At 47.7% G+C, this 26,494-nt stretch overlaps 1 protein-coding gene across 4 annotated transcripts in view; it reads left to right on the top strand.

Moving 5' to 3' along the window:
* Nucleotides 1-26,494, top strand: part of SLC4A11 (solute carrier family 4 member 11) — a 249,849-nt gene that overhangs the window by 33,003 nt on the left and 190,352 nt on the right. Inside the window, exon 1 of one of the 4 annotated variants that reach the window (XM_079990776.1) lies at nucleotides 6,053-6,390. The exons of 2 other annotated variants lie outside the window; for them this stretch is intronic. In XM_079990776.1, the coding sequence (XP_079846902.1) occupies nucleotides 6,189-6,390 (202 nt within the window). In that variant the 5' untranslated portion in view covers nucleotides 6,053-6,188. Of the gene's footprint in view, nucleotides 1-6,052; nucleotides 6,391-26,494 lie in introns of those variants that run through there. One more of the 4 variants, XM_079990777.1, reaches the window with a different exon arrangement.

Consider the following 26,494-nt stretch of genomic DNA (forward strand, 5'->3'; position numbering starts at 1 on the left):
ATCTGAAGCCTTGGTTTTGATCGGGGAAGCCCCTTAGTTCCAGCACCTCTCCGGTGGGTGCCAATTTTTTTTAAGATAATAATATCTATATTCTACCAGAAGATCACAGGGCGGTTTACAGTGTAAAACCACAAAAATGCATGGCACAACATCAACGAGAACAACCAACACCCGCCAGTCCCGAAGAGTCGTCTGCTGCCCATGTCGTGCCGCTCTTCCCATTTCTGAATTAGCATGAAATCAGTACATTCATCTTCCATAGGAGAAAAACATGCTTGGCCCATAAGAGCTTTGATGAAAAAATCCTGTGTAGACCAGGGAGCAGGAACGAGAGTCCAGAAGCCAGGAGTCCGAGGGTCAGGAAGCAGGGAGTCACGAAGTTAAGGGTCCGAGGGTCGAGAAGCAAGGAGTCACGAAGTCAAGGGTCTGAGGGCCGAGAAGCAAGGAGTCAAGAAGCCGAGGTCTGAGGCTTGAGAAGCAAGAAGCCAAACACAGCAAGGCAGGAAGAGTGTGGCTGTGGCAAAGAGCTGAAGGGAAATGCTGACCTAATATCCCTTCCCGGCTCTTGCCACCAGGTGCAGTGAGTTACCAATTGGCCTCACCTGTGCGGCCGCGCCTTGCCTCTTCAGAACAAACTTAGGAAGGCCCCTGTCCTGCGAAGCCCTACTGGTCACAGGGCCTGGCTCCTGCACGCACACCTGACACCAGGGGTGGGTGAGGTCAGAGACAAAAGGGGGTGGACCAAGGAATGCAATGCTTACCTTTGTATAAGAGGAGGCTGGTTTTGACTAACACACCCCTCTCCATCCTTCGCTCAGGCCAGCAAGAGACATTATCAGAGTTTGACACATCCCATTCTGGAAAAAAACAACATTCAAGGGGTTTGTATAAAAAGGCCAGCGACGGGTGTGTCTGGGAAGGGGGGGGCAGCCTGGGGGGTGGTCCCAGGGCCAGAGAGAAAGAGAGAGAGACAGGTTTGAGGGTCCACATTTGCCCTCCAGGCCGGAGGACCAAGTACGTTCTAGGCTTGGATATCTTTCGGAGTCATCTAAGGTTCTACAGCCTTGGGAGTTTTCAAAATGTTCTTGTCAACATCATGACAACAAATACAGCAGGATTAGGAGGGGGGGGAACAAAAAATCCCAGGAATTCACGATCTGCTTTGGAGAGACGGAAGAAAGGGGAGAGATGATTTCCTCAATAAACGCACACTGTCTCGTGTCAGCGCTTCCACTTAATAAATCACTATTCACTCCGTGGTCCTTCTGTGCTGGATTTTGTGAGCAGCGTCGAAGTGTGTAATTGTTATTGCCTAGCAACTTCAATCCCACCCTCCAGCTACTGCCCCATTCAGCGAAGGGCTCTTCATTTTAATTGTAATTCGCATCAATTTGTTTCGTGTTAAGGCAGGTCAGTGATTTCTGCCCCCCGCTGCCAAAATAGCTTGGCGCCGTTTACTCTTCAGACGTTAAACTGATTTCACCTCTGTAATGCAGGAATTTTCTGCCCAACATGGGATTCGAACTGACAGTCCTGCGATGAAGAAGTTTCATTCTCTGCCTTGAAATGCAAACGTTTTATTTACTTATTTGCTGGATTTGTATACTACGCTTCATCTGAAGATCAGATAAAAAGTGCAAAACGAAAACACAAAAATACAGAATGAAATGAAAGCAAAACAAACCAACAACACACACACACACACACACACACACCCCCCGACACATTTAAAAGGCCATAGACGCCGAACGGCTGGTTGTAGAGAAATGCTTTTGCCTGGCGCCTAAAAATATGCAATGAAAAATGGCGTCTTCCTTTAGGCTATTTTTGCTGGGATCAAGGAGGGAGAGATTTTTTAAAATTTCATTTTAAATACTTGCTGCCTGTTGTGGTGCCAAGATTGTTCAGGGCTCTTGGGTACCAGTTACATTAAATTAGGAATGTGCGTATTCATTCCATTCGAGCAGCTAGCCTCAAATCTACTTTGACTCCTAAACATGAGGGGTTATTTCCTCCCGCCGCTCCCCAGACATCAGTAGGGCACTGGCTTCCTTGCCCCAAGTCTTCAAGATGGGGCGAAGCACAAGGAAGACTAAATAGCGTCGGCGCATAGTAACAACTTTCAGGTTTGCTAATGACTGTTGCAAGAACTCGTCACATAAGCACCTGACGATACTATTCAAAAGACGCCCATTTTAATAAATGGGGGCAGCGAGTTTGTCATTGCAGCCCAGGGCGTTCTCTTCTGCTGGAAGTCTGCCACACCTTGTTTCGATGATCTCTGAGCACAGTCGTGCCAAGGTCTTGCACAGCTGCCTTCAGGTATCGTGTTTCAAAGTGTGTTCTAGTGCATGTGCATTTGATGGTTATTGTGATGCGCTGGGTGTCTTCGAGGACACGCTCCAAGAGCTGCAGCTGCGAAAGGATGCTGACAAGCTGGAAGGTGTGCAGAGGAGGGCAACCAAGATGATTAAGGGTCTGGGAACCAAGCCTGATGAGGAATGGTTGAAGGAGCTGGGTATGTTTAGCCTGAAAAAGAGGAGACTGAGAGGAGATATGAGAGCCATGTTCAAATATCTCAGGGGCTGTCACATGGAAGAGGGAACAAGTTTGTTTTTTTTACTCCTGCTCTGGGGGGTAGGACTCAAACCAATAGCTTCAAGGTACAGTGGTACCTCGGGTTAAGTACTTAATTCGTTCCGGAGGTCCGTTCTTAACCTGAAACTGTTTTTAACCTGAAGCACCACTTTAGCTAATGGGGCCTCCTGCTGCCGCTGTGCTGCCGGAGCACAATTTCTGTTCTCATCCTGAAGCAAAGTTCTTAACCCGAGGTACTATTTCTGGGTTAGCAGAGTCTGTAACCTGAAGCGGATGTAACCCGAGGTACCACTGTACAAGGAAGGACTAAACAGCTCAGGACTGCAATACCTCAAGGACCGCCTCTTTCCGTATGAACCTACCCGGACCCTGAGATCATCTTCTGAGGCCCTTCTTCGTCTGCCTCCTCCTCAAGAGATCAGGAGGGTGGCAACATGAGAACAGGGCCTTCTCTGCAGTGGCTCCCCGTCTGTGGAATGCTCTCCCCAGGGAAGTTCGCCTGGTGCTTTCATTATACACCATTAGGCGCCAGGCAAAAATGTTCCTTTTTAACCAGGCCTTTGGTTGATCTGTTTGACATCTTATGCCCTTTTAAAATGTGGGCTGTGTGTGTTATTGGGTTGTTGTTTTTATTCTGATTATATATGTTGTCATCTTTTCTGTGAACTCCCCTGAGACCTCAGGGTATAGGGCGGTATATAAACTCAATAATAATAGTAATAAACGTCAGGAAGAACTTTCTGACGGTAGGAGCTGCTGGAAAGTGGAACAGACTCCCTTGGAAAATGGTGGGCTCTCCTTTGTTGGAGGTTATTAAGCAGAGGTCGGATGGCCATCTCTCATGGGTGATCTAGCTGAGATTCCTGCATCGCAAGGGGTTGGACTAGATGACACTTGGAGTCCTTTTTCCTTTAGTAAATCCGTATATGTAGCCCAATTTTGTTCCATGTTTTTCTTGTTTACCGTTATCGCTTCTAAAGGTGAAATCCACCAGGGTGTCTTAGGTTCTAGTAATTCCTTGTACTTTACCCATACTCTATATATTCATTTCCTTATGATGTGATTAAGAAATCCCCTGTGGACTTTCACCTTTTCATATCTTAAATAAGCATGCCACCCATAAGTAAAAGGGACCCCTGACTGTTAGGTCCAGTCGTGACCGACTCTGGAGTTGCATGCTTATCTCACTCTGTAGCCCAAGGGAGCCGGCGTACAGCTTCCGGGTCATGTGGCCAGCATGACTAAGCCGCTTCTGGCGAACCAGAGCAGCACACAGAAACGCCGTTTACCTTCCTGCCAGAGTGGTACCTATTTATCTACCTGATAAAGGTGGGTGCCATTGCCGTTCTAAGAGAACAGGAGAGGTGTTCATGGCGAGTTCTGGCACTTCTTCTTCTTGGTAAGATAATAATATCTATATTCCACCCTTCACCAGAAGATCACACTGTAAAATCACAAAAATGCATGGCACAACATCAACGAGAACAACCAATACCCCCCAGTCCCAAAGAGTCCTCTGCTGCCCATGTCGTGCCGCTCTCCCCATTTCTGAATTAGCATGAAATCGGTTCTGCACTCAATAGCTGGCATTCATCTTCTATAGGGGAAAAACATGCTTGGCCCATAAGAGCTTTGATGGAACAATCCTGTGTAGACCAGTTTTGTCGTGGTGAGACTTAAACGAAACCACAGGGTTTAAAATTTTTATTTCTGGAAGTTTCAGCTTTAGGCTGAGCTTGCTCAGAAGTGGGATTGTTCTGCATTCATGGGAGCTTTTGATTCCGGAGTGTCAAGTCGTTCAGAGTGCATTTAAATAGTTCCTCACTTAAAACAGTTGATGGTGCTCAAGCGATCGCTGCCATCATTCACTCCCCGGAACCTCTGCGCTCTTGCCTCTAGCAGAACACAATCTGAATATATTATGTAGTCTAAGGATCCGTGGGATTTTCTGGCAGTCTTGTGCTGTTGTTTATTTATATTTATTCAGTTTATATATTGCCCTTTATCAAAAGATCCCAAGGTGGTGTACAACATTAAAAACACATTGCAGAACTTCAGTGATAAAAAACATAACAAGAGGCATATTGAGAGAAAGCATAATAATGATAAAATAGTCACGCACACTTTCACAGGCTATAGATTATTTAATATTCCTGGGGAAAGAGGAATGTTTTTGCCTGGAACCTAAGGATGTGCAATGGTGGTGCCAGGCAAGCTTCTCTGGGAGGAGCGTTCCACAACTGGGGGGCCACCACAGAAAAGGCCCAGCTCTTTAAAGAAGTTGTAGGCCAGCCCTGTTCATAGTAGAAGCCGTGGTAGAAGCTGACAAAGTGTGTAGGACAGCTGAAGCTCATACTATGGTGTGTGTGTGTGTGTGTGTGTGTGTGTGTGTGTGTGTCTAACGTGGCTCTCTAGATGTTGCTGGACTGCAACTCCCATCACCCCCCACTTGCATGGGCTAGTAGCCAAGGATGATGGGAGTTGTAGTCCGGCCACGTGGGGAGGCTCAGAGGTGAGCCACTGCTGCAATAAAGGACGAAGGAGGCGAAATTGGGGTCTCAATCTAAGTCCGCTGGATCAGGCCAGACCTGGTTCTTTCGCATTGTGCCCTTCAATATCGGGTGCCAGGTGCGAGCAAAGCATAGTAACGGCACAATATTCATTCCCACTTGGGTTGGCTGGCAACAGTTACGTTAAATGTAAAGGTAAAGGGACCCCTGACCATTAGGTCCAGTCGTGGCTGACTCTGGGGTTGCGGCGCTCATCTCGCTTTATTGGCCGGGGAGCTGGCATACAGCTTCCGGGTCATGTGGCCAGCATGACTAAGCCGCTTCTGGCGAACCAGAGCAGCGCACGGAAACGCCGTTTACCTTCCCGCCAGAGCAGTACCTATTTATCTACTTGCACGTGCTTTCAAACTGCTAGGTTGGCAGGAGCAGGGACCAAGCAATGGGAGCTCACTCACCCGTCACAGGGATTCGAACCACCAACCTTCTGATCGGCAAGTCCTAGGCTCTGTGGTTTAACCCACAGTGCTACCCGCGTCCCTAACAGTTATGTTACAAAGGCCTATTTCATTTAAAAACAATTGGTACCAGATCTTAAGTCATAAATGTCATCGGCATGCATCAGCAGAGCAGGACTTCAGCGTCGTTGTTTATGAAGGCAGCCATCCTGGTCTCCAGACCTAAATTGTTTTCAGCAATGCATGCACAGTTCCGATGCACTTTCTTAACATGAAATATGTCATATGGAATGAGAGGAATTGAGAACCTACAGTGCTGTTCTTTCAACGAGTTGGGGAAGCAAAACCTTCTGATTCTCTCCCACCCTCTTTTTAAAAAATGCTTTCCGACACACATCCCCTTCTTGATTCAGTGTCGTTTGAGGCTGGCATGTACCAAGTGTTTTCTGCGTTCTGTATGCTGCTTCCGACCTGTCAGCAGCTGTTAAGGCTGTGACAGCGAGATAAAAGGCGACGTTCTGAAGTATGAAGGTTTCTCGAAACCACATCCCAGGCTCTGACAATTCTTGTTTTCAATGTTCGGAAGTAGAATTCAGCAGAGCTCGCACACGGCTCTGAGTGGCACATGACTGGCAGATCTGCTTTGTGGGCATCGGCTGAGGATGAGGACGGTTCTTGGCTTCTCGGGTCCATCTTTTGGCACGGAAGATGGCTTGGCAAGTTAGGCTGCCTCTCGCTGTTTGGGGCACACGCTCTGGTCGCCAGTTGCAACCGTCATGCGCCGTGGGTCCCAGCGCTCCCTGACACGATGTTCGTGACAATATCGGGTAAAGTGAAATCCCTCCCATTTTTCAATATTTGTGTGTGAGTGCGTGAGAGAGAGAGAGAGAAGTAATTTGAACAAAAAAATAGTGACATGCTTTTCGTTCTGAAAAAACAAAACCAATGTTTGCGTGTGTTTCAGTAACTGGGGCATGACTCTGTTTTCCCCCTCTTCTGTTGTGGCTTCCAGGTGCAATTAAGGCTATTTTCAAGCATCCTTTTTGCTTCTGCCGAATATGCGCCGTGCCTCTGCACTTTATGTTTAAGAGCAGGAAATCTTGGACTCGGAGCCTCTTATTGTCCATCTGTACATTTGAGCGTTTAAAAATAACTACCCTCCTTATCTAGCGAAGGATGCCTCCGGCAATAGCAGGCATGCATTCCCTCGGTTTGAGTCATAGCGAAATAGCACGGAGGGAAAGAGAAAGGAGATGTTGACAAGGAGACCCTGGATGGCGAAGCTTTAAATTCAGCTCTTGCACGGGAGAATAGGCAATGAGATTTACATTTTTCTCTTAGTGAGAGCTGCTTTCCGAGCATCTGTTGACGTATTCTGCCTTGAACGAAGGAAGCTTTATATAACCCACTTGAGCTGGGGCACTTTTGTTGCTCCTTTCATTCTTTGCAGCCCGGAAAGCAGAAGTTCTGTGAGATGCACGCCGCAACCCCAGAGTCATCCGCCACAGGACCTAATGGTCAGGGGTCCCTTTACCTTTATCTTACATTTCCTTGAGAGCATCTGTTCCAAGGAGGAACTCGCTTTTCAATCAGCTGCTTCACCTGTTCCTACCAAAAGCTTAAGCCCACCATTTCCCAACTGAACATTAAAGGTAAAGGTAAAGGGACCCCTGACCATTAGGTCCAGTCATGGCCGACTGTGGGGTTGTGGCGCTCATCTCGCTTTATTGGCTGAGGGAGCCGGCGTACAGCTTCCAGGTCATGTGGCCAGCATGACGAAGCCGCTTCTGGCAAACCAGAGCAGCGCACGGAAACGCCGTTTACCTTCCCGCTGGAGCGGTACCTATTTATCTACTTGCACTTTGACGTGCTTTCGAACTGCTAGGTTGGCAGGAGCAGGGACCGAGCAACGGGAGCTCACCCCGTCACGGGGATTCGAACCGCCAACCTTCCGATTGGCAGGTCCCAGGCTCTGTGGTTTAACCCACAGTGCCACCCGTGTCCCTGTGACGCACTGGGGATTGTACAAAAAGAACTGAACATTAGTAATTATTTTGGTCCTGTGTTGTGGATCAGATCTTGACAGATAACATATCTTTGGACCAGTTCCTATTTCTAATGCCCTGCAAAGACTTGGTTTATCTTTTACAAATATAAGAATGCAGAATCTGGATGGATGCAGATGCACACACATCAGTCTCTACTTCTGTTTTCCTCTTCGGTCTGAACTCTGCTGCCTGAGGAATACAAAGTTCAAGCTTGCAAAGCTTTTAGTGGGCTATGTAAGCGATTTATTTTTATCTTACATCTGAAATATAAGGGCCTTTTGATTTTGTTAGCTTGGTTCATAATACTGAAAGCAGAAAGGTATTTTGTCACTTCTAAAGAGGAACGAATGGTATTATGACTAGGATAGAAAAAGGAATTGGGCCTTGTTTGCATTTGGCTGCAAATCTAATTAATCCATGTGTCCTGAAGCGGTATGTGAACCAAAATGCAACTATTCTTCAAAATAGTTTTTGCACTTCTGTAACCATAAAAAATGTGCATATTATGGGAATGTGTGCTTAAGAATGCATATATTAGTGAGAAAAACATAGGAAGATGCACTGTATTAGAGGAATTCACTTGCAAAATCTGCACGTTGGGCAAAATTGCAAAGAAAAGTATGTGTGTTAGGATTAATGGATGCTAAAGCACTGAGGAATCTCTGGGAGGATTTTAAATAAAACATTCAGAAAGCGATGCAGAAATGAGGCAAATGGAGCCTATGTTTGAAAAATGAGAAACGAAAATGGACAGATCCACACTATAAACATTTGTGAACGAGGGTGCGCTTCTGAGAAAGTGGACTCCGGTCAACAGAAACGTTTGCCGTAATAAATTTATTGTGCCTTTTAAGATGCCTCAAGACTCTTGACTGGTTTGGCAGCTGTAGACCAGCAGAGCTACCTTTCTGGAAATTGGGGGAAAGCAAAGTTCTCTTCTGGGGAGAGATGCAGTTGCGCTGCTAGATAAGGAATATACAGACAGCTTTGACACTGGTAATCATGTTGTGCGGATGCCTGATTATCGTCTTCCAAAGCAACTACTCTATTCCGAACTTAAAAATGGAAAGCGTAATGCTGGTGGTCAACAAAAGAGGTTTAAAGACTCTCTCAAGGCAAATCTAAAAAAAATGTAGTGGTATCTTGGGTTACAGATGCTTCAGGTTACAGAAATAGTAACCCAGAAATAGTACCTCAGGTTAAGAACTTTGCTTCAGGGTGAGAACAGAAATCGTGTGGCGGCAGCAGGAGGCTCCATTAGCTAAAGTGGTACCTCAGGTTAAGAACAGTTTCAGTTTAAGAACGGACCTCCAGAATGAATTAAGTTCTTAACCTGAGGTACCACTGTAGTATAAACACCAACAACTGGGAAGCACTGGCCTGCGAGCGCTCCAATTGGACAACAGCCTTTACCAAAGGTGTCACGGGCTTTGAAGACACTTGAACTCAGGACGAAAGGGAGAAACGTGCTAAGAGGAAGGCACACCTGGCAAATCCACACCGTGATCAGCTCCTGCCCGGAAATCAATGTCCCCACTGTGGAAGGACGTGTGGATCCAGAATTGGCCTCCACAGTCACTTATGGACTCACAATTAAGACCGTGTTCATGGAAGACAATCTTACTCAGCTATGAGTGATCACCAAAGAAGAATAAATGCAGACAGCATATGCAAGAACATTGAACCCCACATGGTATCTTGCGGTCAAAGCTCTCCAATACAAACACACATGCGGAATAGTTGCGATGGAACTGGAAGCATTTTTGCCTGCCTGCTATGCCAAAAAGCTCTGTGTACTAACAGACGGTAGTGGCTGCTGGGGCACACGGCGTAATAAAATTTGGCCGGAGACGTGATGTTCTGCTAGGCTAATGACCTGCGAAAGTATGGAAGAGGGGCTCTGGTGGTTGTTAAGTGCTGCAACGGAGAAGGAAACCAAGGATGGGTACGGAAGGCAAGGCTGGAGCCAAGAGATTCTTGCTTTTTCTGATCGACTCCGCAGATCCCGTTCTGCAGCATTCCCTTGACAGTTGAATGGGACTCGTCCCCTGCGGTTCCAGCACCTGGGAGGTGGCTCCAGCCCTGGGGATGTGCCGTGGGGTCAGGGCGTGTGGAAAGGGCTTCCTGATAAACCGGGGCCTTCGGCGTCGGAGCCAAGTCCACGATTCTGCCGTGCGACGGTGGGAAAATAGCTGTGGGGGCTCTGACATGGCGTGTCTGCTCTGAGTTGTTCCAAAAACAGCTTGTTCAGGCCTTGAGTCTTTCCAAGGGAACTGGAGGCAGCAGGAAAAGGCAAACAAAACTATCAAAGGGGCTTCCCTGCATGGACAGGTAGCAAAGTTTGGGGCTTTTTTTTTAATTTAGAGAGAAGGCAAGTAAGCAGGTTTATGATAGAGGTGTGTGATGTGGAGAAACTAGACGTCTTGGCTGGATTTCTGTATTTATCCCTGTTTTGCTTTTTAAAAATTATGGCTTTGTTTTGTTTGTGCACGCTTAGAAATTACTAGAATATTAAGCCGTCCAGAAATACCTTTAAATCAAAGAAACTCTTACCTTTAAAGCCAAAATAAAATTGGGGGGAACTTATAACATCAATTTTTCTAAGACAAGGTGAAAATCCAGTCTATTCCTAGGGCAACACAAAATCCCACGTCCCTATTCTTCAGGCAACCCGTTAGGTTTGGATTTTACTGCCTTTTGAACTCATTGGAGTTACTCAAAATATAACAGGGCAGGCAGAAGGACAACACACACATATAGAACACAGGCAGCATTTGACACTTAACACCTGGTATTTTCTCCAATCATTAAGAAGATATTGGCAGAACGAGACCGTTGCAGCAGAAGAAGTCAGTTTGTTAAAAAGCACCTTATGAAAAGAAAGTTTTGCATCTCTTCCAAAATGGGAAGAGAGGGAGCTTCTTTGTGAAGACAGTCCTGTAGCTGTGGAAAGCCTTTCTTTCCATGGTACCCGATAATAGAATAATCGATACAGGAAGAGAGCACCTTAAAGCATGGGCAGAGTGCCTTCTCCCCCTGCACAGATTGACCACAGCCTGTCATTAAGAAGCAGGGGATCTACTGCCCACCAGCCCACCCATTAATCCTAGCTTGCCAACTCTTGAACTCGCTTCAGCCTTTCGTTACTTTACTGGCGGCGTACAAACCATGCCTTTAACACACATTTTAATAACATAAATTCACCCAAAGAATCCTGGGAGCTGTACTTTATGCTTCATAAAGCTACAATTCCCAGCACCCTGAACAAACTACAGATCCCAGGGATCCTTGGGGCCATTTTCTGACGGACTCTTCCTTCCTGGTACTGACTAAAGCTCCACGTGCCCGCCCTGCATTTAAAGCACCCGCCCCCTAGAATCTAGGGAAGTGTAGTTTGCCACTCGCAGAGCTACAATTTCTACACAGATGCCAGCTCCCAGGTTTCTTTGGGTGAAGTCGCATACTTTAAATGCTCGGCGTATATGAAGCCTACATGTGCGCAGGATGAGTCACAGGCCGGGGTGAGCTGGAAGACTCAGAAATGCCTGCCAAGCTCATGGGCTCGTGTATCACCTCTTTGTCCTCCTGGCACAAGCAATCTCGTCATTCGCAGTTCCACGCGGAAACACAGTGCTCTGCGAGTGACTCAAGCAGTTGAAACGCCCTGGGATTTCTTGTCTGTGGAGTCGGGGGGGGTGCTCTGAATTGTAATGCGTTCTCCTGCAAAGCGTATTTGAATGTTGGAGAATTCTGTTGGAAACTGAAATGGGAGTGGACGTTGCCAGGGTTTTTACGTTTGTCTTGAGGTCAGGAATGGAAATCACGCAAGCAGATATGGTCACTGGTTTTTTTTAGTCCATGATGACTCCATCAATAATTATGTTGTGTTGCGCATTGTTTCTGACATTTCCATTCCACTGAAATGCATTGACATCAATTGCCATTACAGTGGACGCGAATGTGATCTGTGTGGGATGCACGTTCGCAACCCGCAGCGGTGCGTCTGCGCACACACGGGTTACGATTCTGCACTTCTGTGCATGCGCAAAGTGTGATTTAGCGCTTCTGCGCATGTGCGACCACTGAAACCTGGAAATAACCCGTTCTGGTACTTCTGGGTCATACCGGAGCTATGACTGTATTGAAATCTTTTTCAATAGCAAGATAGCAAGACGAGTAACGTACGTTTTTGCAGAAGCCGAACCACAGCACGATGGAAAGAGCGCCGATTTCAAATTAAAAAGGACGGGACAGAAACTGCTGCCTCCTTGCACCCCAGGTCCTGGATGTGTTAGGAACTTAAGGGCTGTTTAGTAGACAGCGGAGTTGACACGGCAAATCCACTTGCTGCAAAATTCTAAGTCATGTTTTTTGGTGTGTCTTCTTTAGCAAAGCATACGAAGGGGAGCTGAAACACCCTCAAAATGTCTCAAGGGGTTTTGCATATCCCTAGCTGAGAACCGGTTTTCGACGCCACAAATTGCCATGCATTTGCATTGTGCAAAGGGCAGAGAGCGTGCCACAAGGCGGTCATGGTACATGCACTCAGCACCATGTGACAGGGCACGGTAGATGTTCCCTGTAATTGCTAAGTGTGACAGCTCTCTGTGACAGCTGTTTTCTAATTGTGCATTCATGTCGAGTTCACTTCCTTAAATAATATAATGAACCTCCTCCAAACCTTGCCCTGTAAACCAAGTGGAACACAGGTGTGGCAGATACAGCATCTGGAATCCGAATGTGAATGTCTTCTTCTGCATTTTTCATGCACCCAGCTTCTCAGGACAGGAAAAGCACCTTCAACTAACTATGTGCATCTCCAGGTCTCCGTTGCCAACAGATGATCTTGCATTTGCAAACCCTCCTTGCCTGTGTTGGGTCACGGAGATGCCCCCAGAGGAAGATTTTGTGCTATCTCTCCTCTCTTAAATAATAATAATAATAATAATAATAATAATAATAATAATACAGTGGTGCCTTGCAAGACGAAATTAATCCGTTCCGCGAGTCTCTTCGTCTAGCGGTTTTTTCGTCTTGCGAAGCAAGCCCATTGACGGCTTAGCGGATTAGCGCTATTAGCGGCTTAGCGGATAAGCGGATAAGCGGCTTAGCAGCTTAGAAAAAGGGGGGGGGGGGAGGAAAAAAACCCCGCAGGAACTCGCAAGACATTTTCGTCTTGCGAAGCAAGCCCATAGGAAATTCGTTTTGCAAAGCACCTCCAAAACGGAAAACCCTTTCGTCTAGCGGGTTTTCTGTCTTGCGAGGCATTCGTCTTGCGAGGCACCACTGTAATATATTTCCCCACCCACTTTGGGCGGCTTCCAACAAAATATTAAAAATACAATAAATCATCAAACATTAAAAAAACTTCCCTAAACAGGGTTGCCTTCAGATGTCTTCTAAAAGTCAGATAGTTGTTTGTTTCCTTGACATCTGGTGGGAGGGCTTTCCACAGGATGGGTGCCGCTACCGAGAAGGCCCTCTGTCTGGTTCCCTGTTGTCTCACATCTTGCAGGGAGGGCCCTTGGAGCTGGACCGCAGTGTCTGGGCAGAACGATGGGGGTGGAGATGCTCCCTCAGGTATACTGGGCCAAGGCCATTTAGGGCTTTAAAGGTCAGGACCAACATTTTGAATTGTGCTCGGAAACGTACTGGGAGCCAACGTAGGACTTTCAGGACCGGTGTTATATGGTCTCGGCGGCTGCCCCCAGTCACCAGTCTCCCTGCCGCATTCTGGATTAGTTGTTTCCGGGTCACCTTCAAAGGTAGCCCCACATAGAGCGCATTGCAGTAGTCCAAGCGGGAGATAACCAGAGCATCCTAAGTGGACGCTGCCTCTTTCTGATCTGCTCCTGTGCTGATGGCGACTGCCTGGGCAGAAAGGGGATTTTTCTGTACATTTCTTAAGGTCACGGTTTTTAGGGCTCGTTCACCACTGCGGCTTACATCTGATCTACCCCGAAGCAGCTGAAACTATTAACCCAGCAAAGCTTTTGTCTGACGTAAGCCCTGCCCTTTAAGCCCCTTTGCGGAAGCCACGGACTGACGCAGTATCAATCAGCCCTCCTCTGTGCTGCTGCTGCTATCGAATGATCGGTCACTCACTGGGAACGGCATGCGCCACCGCAACATCTCCAGAGGTTCTGCACATTCTCGCCCACGCATATGACATTGGGCACACCTAGCTGCTTTCGTGTGTCCCACTTGCATACCCAGACGCTCTTCCTAGTCCTGGGCCATGGGTTTCACCCTGGCAACACTTCTTCTTGGCACTGCTTTTGCCTGCTTCTTGGCAATCTCCCCCATGAAACTCCTTGAAGGGGTTATGTTTGAAGTTCTTTAAACATGTGCAGAGTAGAGTGTCTTTGGCAGAGTGCCAACACTACCTCCCCTCCAACAGAACTGGGAGTAGGTCTGATTTACTTGGTTTTTTCCCCTCCTTACACAAAGGTGCACTGCAATGCCGCTCTCCCGCAGGGAAGGCAGGACCCGTGTTCTGTGAGATTACAGTGGTACTTCAGGTTACAAACTTAATTCGTTCCGGAGATCCGTTCTTAACCCGAAACCGTTCTTAACCTGAGGCGCGCTTTCACTAATGGGGCCTCCCGCTGCCACCGCGCCGCCGGCACGCGATTTCCGTTCTCATCCTGGGGCAAAGTTCTCAACCCGAGGTACTATTTCTGGGTTAGCGGAGTTTGTAACTCGAAGTAACCCGAAGCGTTCGTAACCGGATGTACCACTGTTTTGTTGAAATTCAGCACTAGATGTTTTATCGACTGTGGGGGGAGATGTCATTCATTTCTGATGAAAACAGGAATTGAATTTGTGGCTGTTCGCTTATTCATTCCATATCCATAATGCAATCAATTATGCAAATGATACTCTGTTGTTGTTGTTGTTGTTGTTGTTGTTGTTGTTATTTATATCCTGTTTCCCCCCAGACTGGGACTCAAAGTGGCTTACACAAATTAGAACCACAGAGATGAAATACAAAAAGCTTTTAAAAAAGAAGTTAAAAAGTAATTCAACATACAGTCGTACCTCGGTTTACAGACCCTTCAGGTTGTATGATTTCGGGTTGTGCACCGCGCCGAACCTGGAAGTACCGGAACTGGTTACTTCAGGGTTTCGGCGCTTTGCGCATGCACAGAAGCGCTGAATCGCGACCTGCGCATGCGAACATGCGGCGCTGCTGGTTGCGAACACTGCGGGTTGCGAACGTGCTTCCCGCACGGATCACATTCACAACCCGAGCGTATTTCATTATGTCCTCACCCCCTTTGCATTGCATTTTCTCTGCATTGAAATGAATGCTGTGGAATGACTTATTGACAACATAATTTACCTTGTTCATTCTGTACATTATGTAATTTACGTAATTTGGCCACAGTGGACAGCGAGACAAATAATGTACATTTTGGTGTAATACCAGCTGCAGTGGAACGGAAGCAGGGTGGAATGGAAAATGATGCTTTCTTACATCCCAAAGGTGTTAAATAAGAGTAAGAATGAAACAATTAATTAATTATATTTATATACCACCTTTCTTTCCAAGGAGCTCAAAGTAGTGTACACAGTTCTCTCCTCATTATATGCCAGCAACAACCTTGTGAGGTGGGCTAGGCTGAGAAGCAGCGGCTGGTCTCCAAGGTCCCCCCAGTGAGCATCATGGGGCCGAGTGGGGATTCGAACCCTGCTCTCCCAGGTCCTATTCCGACACTCTTAACTGCGGCGTTGCAGATTGTGTTCCACTGTTTGTATTGGGAGGTTTTCCTCGTGGGAAAACAGAACTCGTAAATGCTGACAGATTTTATTCTCTCCTTCTCTCTTAAACGGTAACATAGATGTGACCTCTCTGTTGGGAGAAATCAAGATGTGTGAAAGAAGTTCAAGATGTTCTGGCTTTTGCCTGGGAGGGATACCCTCTTGCTGTGAAAAAGGGCCTGCGTCCCACATTAGCTCTTTTAGGGAAGGAGCGTGCAGCCAGCGTTTACTCACAACAATAAAAACAAAACAGCCACCCTTGGCACTGAATGCATTTTGGCACAAAAGCACCATTAAGGACATTTGTTTGGCGTGTGTGTCCAGCCAGCTGGCCCAGAAACTGCAATCCTGGCTGCCTTTTGGGAAGGCAGAGCTAGCCAATAAATTCCAGAATTAGCAGTAAACAGCCCCATTTCCTAGGAAACTCTGGCATGAGGTTGGAGGGGAAATCCCTGCTCGTTTGGCCCCAGCAGATCCTCCGCCGCTGCGCTGGACCATGGATGGAAGAGACCATGTTTAACGTTGGAAAAAATGGAGAGCAGGGGAATGTGCAGGAATGTGCAAGAGCCACATCATTTGGGGTCGCTGAAAGAAAAGGAGGTGGCAAAGATCACCAAAAGGACCTCTTTTCAAATTAAGTGGATGGGCGGTAAAACGGCGAATGCAATTCAGTGTAGACAAATGTAAAGTGATGGGGGCCGGAACCTTAATTTTGCATATATGCAAATGGGTTCTGAGCTGGCGGTGATGGACCAGGAATGAGACCTTGGAGATATCTTGATGAACATGTCAACGCACTGGGAGCAGCTCTGAACAAGGCAAGTTCGGTGCTGGGGATCATTATAAAAGGAACTGTGAATAATGGTGCCAGAATCCTAACGCAGGGATACAAATCTGTAGTGCAACCACATTTGGAAAACTGTCTGCAGTTCTGGTCGCCTCACCTGTGCTGGAAACCACAGGAGGAGAGAGGGCTCTTGTGCACTTCCAATAATGGGCATCTGGTTGTGTGTTTTTTTTTAAAAAAAGGTAAAGGACCCCCGGATGGATGGTTAAGTCCAGTCAAAGGCAACTATGGAGTTGTGGCGCTCATCTCGCTTTCAGGCCGAGGGAGCCGGCGTTTGTCCACAGACAGCTTTCTGGGTCATGTGGCCAGCAGGACTAAACTGCTTCTGGCACAACGGAACACTGTGGCAGAAACCAGAGCGCATGGAAATTCCGTTTACCTTTCTGCTGCAGTGGTACCTATTTATCTACTTGCACTGGTGTGCTTTCGAACTGCTAGGTTGGCAGGAGCTGGGACAGAGCAACGGGAGCTCACTCCATCGCGGGGATTCGAACCGTCAACCTTCCGATCGGCAAGCCCAAGAGGCTCAGTGGTTTAGACCACAGTGCCACCCGCCTCTGGTTAACCACTGGGCGAACAGGGTGCTGGATGAGATGGGCACCCTTGGGCCTGACCCGTAACACTTGCTGATGACCACATCATGAAAGATGGGTCTATCATTGGGCGGTAATTCTTATGGACCAAGTAGAATCTCCATCATTAAAGTAGTGTATCTCTTTGTTGATGGTTGCGGAGAACAAACACATCGACCATCGCCTTCATGCCCACCTTGAAAATTTCCTAGGTGACCTAATGATGCTGCTGAACCCCAACTCCCATCAGTGCCCACTGAGGTCCAGCGCAGAGGGCCTTCTGGCAGTTCCCTCATTGCAAGAAGCAAAGTTACAGGCAGAGGGCTTTCTTGGTAGTGGCACCCACACTGTGGAACGCCCTTCCATCAGATGCAAAAGAGATAAACTACATGACATTCAGAAGACATCTGAAGGCAGCCCTGTTCAGGCAAGTTTTTAATGTGTGACATTTTAGTGTATTTTTGGTCTTTGTTGGACGCTGCCCAGAGTGGCTGGGGAAACCCAGCCAGATGGGCGGGATACAAATAAATTATTATTATTATTATTATTATTATTATTATTATTATCCCAAAAACTCTGGGCAATCATCCCCCCAAAAAGTTCAAAGCTCAACAACTCTGGGCCATCTCCCCCCTCCCCATTTTCTTAAATTTGACTCCTGCAAAATATAGGTAGTCTTGTATGGGGGCATGTTATACACGGAAAAATACTGTATAATCCTCCTCAGCCAGAGCTAATTGATTTGTGTGACTTGCTTGCTCATTCATTCTCCCTGTACTTTGTCGCTCTCTTGATTGTGCAACCACGAGGAGCTATCCACGGCAGCACTTCTGCAGGGGAGAAAAAGACAGGGCTGCTTGCTGGAGCAGCTGCCTTAACCTTAATGGCCTGCGTTCTGTCACCTACCTGAGGTTGCTAGCTAGGAAAGCAGTATGAAAGGAACTGTGCTTTCCAAAGCAGCTGGTTTTGTTCTTGCTGTTCTGGGCCTGACTCTGTCTTTGTCTGGTGAAGTGTCAGAGACTCTGGAGACAGGCAGGAATACAGTGTTACCTCGGGTTAAGTACTTAATTCGTCCTGGAGGTCCGTTCTTAACCTGAAACTGTTCTTAGCCTGAAGCACCACTTTAGCTAATGGGGCCTCCCGCTGCCGCTGCGCCGCTGGAGCACGATTTCTGTTCTCATCCTGAAGCAAAGTTCTTAACCTGAAGCACTATTTCTGGGTTAGCGGAGTCTGTAACCTGAAGCGTATGTAACCTGAAGCATACCACTGTACCACTGTACCTGCCCCCTTGCCCTGTCTTTCTATACGGTGCAGAAAGATAAATTCTCCGAAAAGTACAATAGATAGTCTGCCGCAACGTGGCATTGCCACGCAGATGCATGGAAACAGATTCTAAGATTTTGCACCAGTGAATTTGCTCCCGTGAGCCAGTGGTTGCAATCGCAAATGCACCCGAGTCAGACCAGAAACAAAATGGATTTGAAAGATTTGCATAAATCGCAGCACAGGAACAATGAAGATAAACGCACCCAAGCGATATCTGAAATACAAGGAGAGAAAATAATGCATGAATGAAACGGAGGAGAGCGATTTGTAAAGGGAAAAGGGAAAGCATTGTTAGACTAGCAAATAAAGTTTTTTTAATTAAAAAAATTGTTATTATGCCCTGATTCAAAACCTCCAGAAAAACCCCTTCCATCAGTTCAAACTAGTTAAAGGGTTACTAAACTGCCTTATAGCAGTTCAACCTGAAGATTAAGGAGCGGGGTTGGATTATATCCTGTGTGGACGAATGAGGAAAGTTGAGAAAGATGAAGCAGTTGAATAGGATCCCAAATGGCACAAATCGGAAGTTAGTTCAGGAGAAAACAGAGAAGTGTTTAAAATTGAAAAAAGTGAAACCTAAGGCTCACAGAGGAATAAACAGATTTATGGAAGTGAGAGCCTAACGAAGGCTGGTCGCCGAAGAATTGATGCTTTTGAATTCTGGTGCTGGAGGAGATTTTTGAGAGTCCCATGGACTGCAAGAAGATCCAACCTATCTATTCTGAAGGAAATCAGCCCTGAGTGCTCACTGGAAGGACAGATCCTGAAGCTGAGGCTTACCTCATGAGAAGAGAAGACTCCCTGGAAAAGACCCTGATGTTGGGAAAGATGGAGGGCACAAGGAGAAGGGGACGACAGAGGACGAGATGGTGGGACAGTGTTCTCGAAGCTACCAGCATGAGTTTGATCAAACTGCGGGAGGCAGTGGAAGACAGGAGTGCCTGGCATGCTCTGGTCCATGGGGTCACCAAGAGTCAGACATGACTCAACGACTAAAAAACAACAAAATGAAAATGAATTTAGGGGAAGCAAAAACCCTATAAATATTTCACCTGTTTCAGAACTGTTCATCCTGGCTCAGGAAAAATGCCCAAGATCAGCTTCTGGAACTAAATTAGTTTCTTATATTCTGAGTCACTTTTCTCTCTCGCCATTCCCCCCACTAAAATTCACTTCTGTATTGGCAAATGATGCATCGAGGGCAGGCTCCTGATAAAAGCAGGTGTTTTGCTTTAGATGATTTTAAATTATTTTGGGGGAGTGACATATTCCCAAGCTTTATCTGGGTGAAGGAGTCTCCCGAAGGCCACTCGAAGCTGCTAATGACCCTTCCATCTTCACCCGGGCGGCGTGATCTCAGCTTGACTAAAGCATCGCCAAGCTTTCTGCTTCCAAGCAGATGGAAAGATTTTTGTGCCTTGGAAGGAGACGGCTCTGCCTGCTTAAAACCGTGAACCACACGGTTCTGGAGCAATGTTTGCTCCCACTTCGTTCTTGGCGATTCTCTTCAGCCCTGCAAGCAGACACACATCTCCGAAAAAGAACGGAGTAACAGAAGAGAAGAGAAGAAGAGTTTTGGATTTGATATCCCGCTTTATCACTACCCGAAGGAGTCTCAAAGCGGCTAACAATCTCCTTTTCCTTCCTCCCCCACAACAAACACTCTGTGAGGTGAGTGGGGCTGAGAGACTTCGGAGAAGTGTGACTGGCCCAAGGTCACCCAGCAGCTGCATGTGGAGGAGCGGAGATGCAAACCCGGTTCACCAGATTACAAGACTAAGCCACTCCCGAACTAAGGGGGGGGGGTTTGCGGGCTCACGCCCCATCCACATTTTTGCGGGGCTGGCGCCAGCCCCGCAGGACTCAGGGTTGCCCATTAGTATTCATCTTCTACAGCGCCAGCCAATCGGCTGGCGGAAGGGGCGGGCCTACCTAAGGGCACTTAAGGTCAGGGCGGCCCAGGCTCGCCCCTTTTCCTCCTCTGCAGCAGCCGCGGTTTCCCGCCCACCCGCCCTTTAGGTGTGCATTCAGACTTTGCTATGGGCTTCGGCTGGTCGCCGCAAGGGGCCTGGTAGGAGTTTTTCCATTTGGCTAATTGGCTGAATTTTGAAGCCACTTGGTTTTTTCGCCTACCTCGTAGCAAAACGTCACAACTCATTGGTTTTGGCGTTTAGGCATTGGCAGGGGTATTGTTATGCAAATGAGGTCGGGGGGAGGAGGCCATCACCTCCCCCATTCTTGAAGGATAGTTCGTTAAAGGACTCCGGGGGGCGTCGCCTCGTCCGAAACCTACGGAGGCTAGGGCCTAAAGCGCCCCCCCGAGCGGTAACCCCTTGGGGAGCGCCTAGGGATGTGCATCTCGGGGGCTCCCCCTGTTGGTGCTTTAACCCTTCCCGGTTAGACCGGATAGTCTGTTAGGGCCAATGCCTAAGGCCAATACCGCTCTTACCTGTAATCAATAAAGTTGTGGCCATTTTTCGCCCATTAACCTTAATACTGGTGTTCGGTGTCTTTATTTACTCCATCTGTGGGAGGGGCGGGAATCGCCACGCAACCGCTCTTAACCACTACACCAAACAAGATCATGGGATTGGAAACAGCAGTCTATTGGACATGCCATAATGCCGCTCTGTGTGCAGATTGGCTCAGAGGTTGATCATCTGCTGTGCTTGCAGAAGGTCTTGGGTTCAATCCCAGGCTTCCTGGCTGAAACACTGGAGAGGGCTGCTGCCAGTCTGAGTAGACAGTATTGGGCTAAAGGTAAAGGTAAAGGTACCCCTGCCCGTACGGGCCAGTCTTGACAGACTCTGGGGTTGTGCGCCCATCTCACTTAAGAGGCCAGGGGCCAGCGCTGTCCGGAGACACTTCCGGGTCACGTGGCCAGCGTGACATCGCTGCTCTGGCGAGCCAGAGTCACACACGGAAACGCCGTTTACCTTCCCGCTGGTAAGCGGTCCCTATTTATCTACTTGCACCCGGAGGTGCTTTCGAACTGCTAGGTTGGCAGGCACTGGGACCGAGCAGCGGGAGCGCACCCCGCCGCAGGGATTCGAACCGCCAACCTTTCGATCGGCAAGCCCTAGGCGCTGAGGCTTTAACCCACAGCGCCTAGATGTGCCCAATAATCTCGCTCTGCTAATGCAGTTTCTTATTCCGATTTCTGGGCCTGCCTTTCCGTCTTGCTTCTAGACTGGAGAGAGGCGAACAGCCTAATTTGAGCTCAACAGACACCAGCCCAAGAGCAGCCACATCAACCTCAATGCACCCTACTCTCGCCTGCTTGCTCGTTTCATTTATTTGCAGAAAACTGTACCGCTTAATATAATAAAGTCTCTCCAAGCAGTTTGTGTTAAAGGGCTTTTAAAATAAAAATAAAATGCAGCAAACGTTTCCTGAAAACTAGATCAAAACAAAGGAAAAGTGCATGTCACCCGTAAAACTGAGCCCTGTACATACCGGAACAACTGCCTCACGTAATGTGTGCGAGAAATGTCAGCCTTTATGTCCCTGTCTAATTTAATTCCGTGGGATCAGTGTTGGGTTTCCTCCGCGTTGTTTACCCTGAGGCTTTGAGCTCTGTGTGAGCTGGCCAGCCATTCTCCTCTCTCAGGCTCCCAACGCTTGTTGACATTTGTCTCATGCTCTTTTTCAACGAAAAGGTATATTTGGTATATTTGGTGTGGCATGAGAAGAAGCGTTGGATTCTCGACCAGAGGCTGATAGAGGAGCCTACAAGGGACACATGGACAGGGCAAGAACACTTTTCCCACTGGTTTCCCAGCAGCTTGCATTCGGAGGCACGCAGTCTCTGATCCCGGAGACGGCATGCAGTTAACGTGATTGGTAGCCATTGTCTAGTCACTTTTTAAAGCCATCTGAGATGGTTGCCATCACTACCGTACTTCCTTTATTCTTTCCCCGAGTCTCCCATCATTCAGCTGTAAGGAATGACCCCGTTGGGTCTTAATAGCATGACAGAAGGAGGAAAACCTCTCCGTAATATCCAGCATAGTTTTATGTATCAAGCCCACATTCTTCTGCCCAGGCTGCAACCCTCAAGGTCCTTGGTCCTCGCTTCACACCTTCCTCCTGGCAAGAATGCATTCTTCAGCTGGAATGTGCCCTTCTGTCAGATATAGGCCATCTCCAAACCATCCCGTTCTCACCATTTTATTATTCTGGGAATTGTGATAGTGTCTCTTGCTTGGGAGATAAGTGCTTGTGTGCTGTTGGGGTAAAACCTTTGTGTGCAGGATGGAATGTACCCTGCAGCCTCGGTTCCCAAGTTTTTCTCTCTCCGAGCTGCTTGGAAATTGCTGACGGCAGAACACTTAATTATTATTTTATTTTTTCCTGCCTGTCGCAGGAAGTGCAATGCTCTGTGCTAGATGCTGCATGGTCTGAAATCCCATCTGAAAGGCTTCTTTTGTTTCTTATGTATTGCATTTTATCCATAGGATTCAAGTGGCAATGCAATGTAAGATGCAAAATAAAAATGCAATTAGCAATCAATACTACTACTACTACTAGTAGTAGTAATAATAATAATAATAATAATAATAATAATAATAATAAATTTATTTATATCCCGCTCTCCCCAGCCAAAGCCAGGCTCAGAGCAGCTAACAACAGTAAAAGTAACACAACATTCTAAAATCAATTCATTTAAAAATCAATTCAAAATCAAATAAATGGCAACCATTGGGCTGGAGTTCTGTGAGGATTAACAAAGGACGGGGTCAGACTGCGCCCTGGCCAAAGGCCTGGTGGAACAGCTCTGTCTTGCAGGCTTTGCGGAAAGATGTCAAGTCCCGCAGGGCCCTTGTCTCTTGTGACAGAGCGTTCCACCAGATCGGAGCCACGGCCGAAAAAGCCCTGGTTCTGGTTGAGGCCAGCCTAACCTCCCTGTGGCCCAGGATCTCCAAGATGTTTTTGTTTGAAGACCGTAAGGTCCTCCGTGGGACATACCAGGAGAGGAGGTCCCGTAGGTACGAGGGTCCTAGGCAGTATAGGGCTTTAAAGGTTAAAACCAGCACCTTAAACCTGATCCTGTACTCCACCGGAAGCCATTGCAGCTGGTATAGCACCGGGTGAATGTGATCCCGCGGCAAGGACCCTGTAAGGAGTCTCGCCACGGCATTCTGCACCCGCTGGAATTTCTGGGTCAGTCTCAAGGGTAGCCCAACATAGAGTGAGTTGCAATAATCCAGTCTGGAGGCGACCATTGCGTGGATCACAGTGGCTAGGTCAGGGCGAGAGAGGTAAGGAGCCAACTGCTTAGCTTGGCAGAGATGAAAAATAGGGATATTTAATGCAATGGATATGCAGAGATGTTCCATGAAGCGCCTGATTGAAGCTTGCAGCCCACTTGGGGATCCCTTGTCGAGCCACACCTGCCCCCACCCAGCAGTCCCCAGATTCCTAGGTCATGAGGTAGACTAGGGCTGCAAGCTTTAATTAACTGCTAGATTAATCACCGTGAACTGCTCCCTCTATGTGTGTTTTTAATTGCAGAGTGAACCTTGCCTCGCAATTGATAGGCAGAGTTGGGATTGTTCAGCAGTTATCCCTTTCAATCTGCACTAGCTCATTTCATTTTCCTTATGCTAACATAGTTGGGGGCGGGGAGCAAATTAAAGATGTGCGGTTTTGGGCAGGGATCCTTGTTCCCTAAACCACCTGCCAGTTTTGCATTTCAGGGTGAGAGATGAGAATGACTTCCTTCTAGCAATCCAAAACACCAGAGGCAACTGAATCTGACAATGATCTGACGAAAACTGGAGCCGACACAATCTCTTAAGTCTGGATCTCCTACAATACTTGTTGGCTCTGCTAATGTTGCTTTGATGTGTTACTAAGAATAGGAAATCATATTCTAGGTTCCTCAACATGACAAAGCACACTTATCAGGAAGTAAACTCTCCTGAACTCAGTGTGACCTCATTCCGGGTAGATGTGTTGAAGACCAGGTTGCAGATTATCTCCCTGCCGAAAAGCAACAACTCCCTTCCTCCAGCCTCCTTACAAAGGCGTCTTCAAAAGATTAGGATACGAAATCAAATCACTTAACTAGTAAATGGCTGGCTAAAATCCGCAAGTGCTCAAGTTCAGTTTAGTTCCGCCTTTGTGTGGCTTTTGATGTTATAATTTGATGTGTCTTTTTTTATTCCTCGTATCAGTTGCAATAACTGTTGTTGTGGAAAGAAAGAAAAATCTGGTCAAAGAAAGTGTTGGAAGGGACTCTGAGGATCATCTAGGCCAGGCATCCCCAAACTCAGCCCTCCAGATGTTTTTGGGACTACAATTCCCATCATCCCTGACAACTGGTCCTGTTAGTTGGGATGATGGGAGTTGTAGTCCTAAATCATCTGGAGGGCTGAGTTTGGGGATGCCTGATCTAGGCCAGCCTTTCTCAACCCGTGGGCCCAGATGTTGTTGAACTACAACACCCATCACCCCTAGCTAGCAAGGCCAGAGCTAAGGGATGATGGGAGTTGTAGTCCAACAACATCTGGGGACCATCTGGGGACCATTTGGATCCCTTCCAATCGGGATTCAGGCCTCACCATGGGACTGAAACTGCCTTGGTCGCGCTGGTTGATGATCTCTGGCGGGCTAGGGACAAAGGTGAGAGCTGTTTCCTAGTTCTGCTGGATCTCTCAGCGGCCTTTGACACCATCGACCATAACATCCTTCTGGACCGTCTAGAGGGGCTGGGAGCTGGGGGCACTGTTATACAGTGGTTCCGCTCCTTCCTCCTGGGCCGTGTTCAGAAAGTGGTGGTGGGGGATGAGTGTTCAGACCCTTGGGCCCTCACTTGTGGGGTACCTCAGGGTTCCGTCCTCTCCCCCATGCTTTTTAACATCTATATGAAGCCGCTGGGAGAGATCATCAGGGGGTTTGGACTGGGTGTTCATCAGTATGCAGATGACACCCAGCTCTACCTCTCCTTTAAATCAGAACCAGTGAAGGCGGTGAAGGTCCTGTGTGAGTGCCTGGAGGCGGTTGGAGGTTGGATGGCGGCTAACAGATTGAGGTTGAATCCTGACAAGACAGAAGTACTGTTTTTGGGGGACAGGAGGCGGGCAGGTGTGGAGGATTCCCTGGTCCTGAATGGGGTAACTGTGCCCCTGAAGGACCAGGTGCGCAGCCTGGGAGTCATTTTGGACTCACAGCTGTCCATGGAGGCGCAGGTTAACTCTGTGTCCAGGGCAGCTGTCTACCAGCTCCACCTGGTACGCAGGCTAAGACCCTACCTCCCCGCGGACTGTCTCGCCAGAGTGGTGCATGCTCTGGTTATCTCACGCTTGGACTACTGCAACGCGCTCTACGTGGGGCTACCTTTGAAGGTGACCCGGAAACTGCAATTAATCCAGAATGCGGCAGCTAGACTGGTGACTGGGAGTGGCCGCCGGGACCACATAACACCGGTTCTGAGAGATCTGCACTGGCTCCCAGTACGTTTCCGAGCACGATTCAAAGTGTTGGTGCTGACCTTTAAAGCCCTAAACGGCCTCGGTCCTGTATACCTGAAGGAGCATCTCCACCCCCATCGTTCAGCCCGGACACTGAGATCCAGCGCCGAGGGCCTTCTGGCGGTTCCCTCATTGCGAGAAGTGAGGCTACAGGGAACCAGGCAGAGGGCCTTCTCGGTAGTGGCGCCCGACCTGTGGAACGCCCTCCCATCAGATGTCAAAGAGATAAAGAATTACCTGACATTCAGAAGACATCTTAAGGCAGCCCTGTTCAGGGAAGTTTTTAATATGTAATGCTGTACTGTTTTTAACACTGATTGGGAGCCGCCCAGAGTGGCTGGGGAAACTCAGCCAGATGGGCGGGGCATAAATAATAAATTATTATTATTATTATTATTATTATTATTATTATTATGGGGACCCACAAGTTGAGAACCGCTGATAGGCCAAGGTTTCCCAAACTTGGGTCTCCAGTTGTTTTTTGAACTACAACTCCCATCATCCCTAGCTAGCAGGACCAGTGGTCAGGGGTGATGGGAATGGTAGTCCAAAAACAGCTGGAGACCCAAGTTCAGGAAACCTTGAATTCTAGTCCTGCAATGCTGGGATATGCACCTGTCTCTTGTGGGAACCAAACCTGCAACCTTCGGATTATCAGCACCTTGCTGTAACTAGCTGAGCTATTCCTCACCACATCTGTCTTTCATGTATAAAGAAAGAAGATAAGCGAATGATAAAGGGAATTTTTTAATCATTAAACTGTGGGATCCTCCCCAGAGTTGCAGCGATAGCCTTATCTTCCTCCTGGAATTTGCCTAATCCTTTTTTAAAGCCACCCAAATCAGTGGCTATCAGTGGATATTGGTTAGGAAGCATGGGTTCTATGCTAGCTCACCATA

This window comes from Podarcis cretensis, assembly GCF_951804945.1.
Source record: "Podarcis cretensis genome assembly, chromosome: 9".
NCBI classification, from domain to species: Eukaryota; Metazoa; Chordata; class Lepidosauria; order Squamata; family Lacertidae; genus Podarcis; species Podarcis cretensis.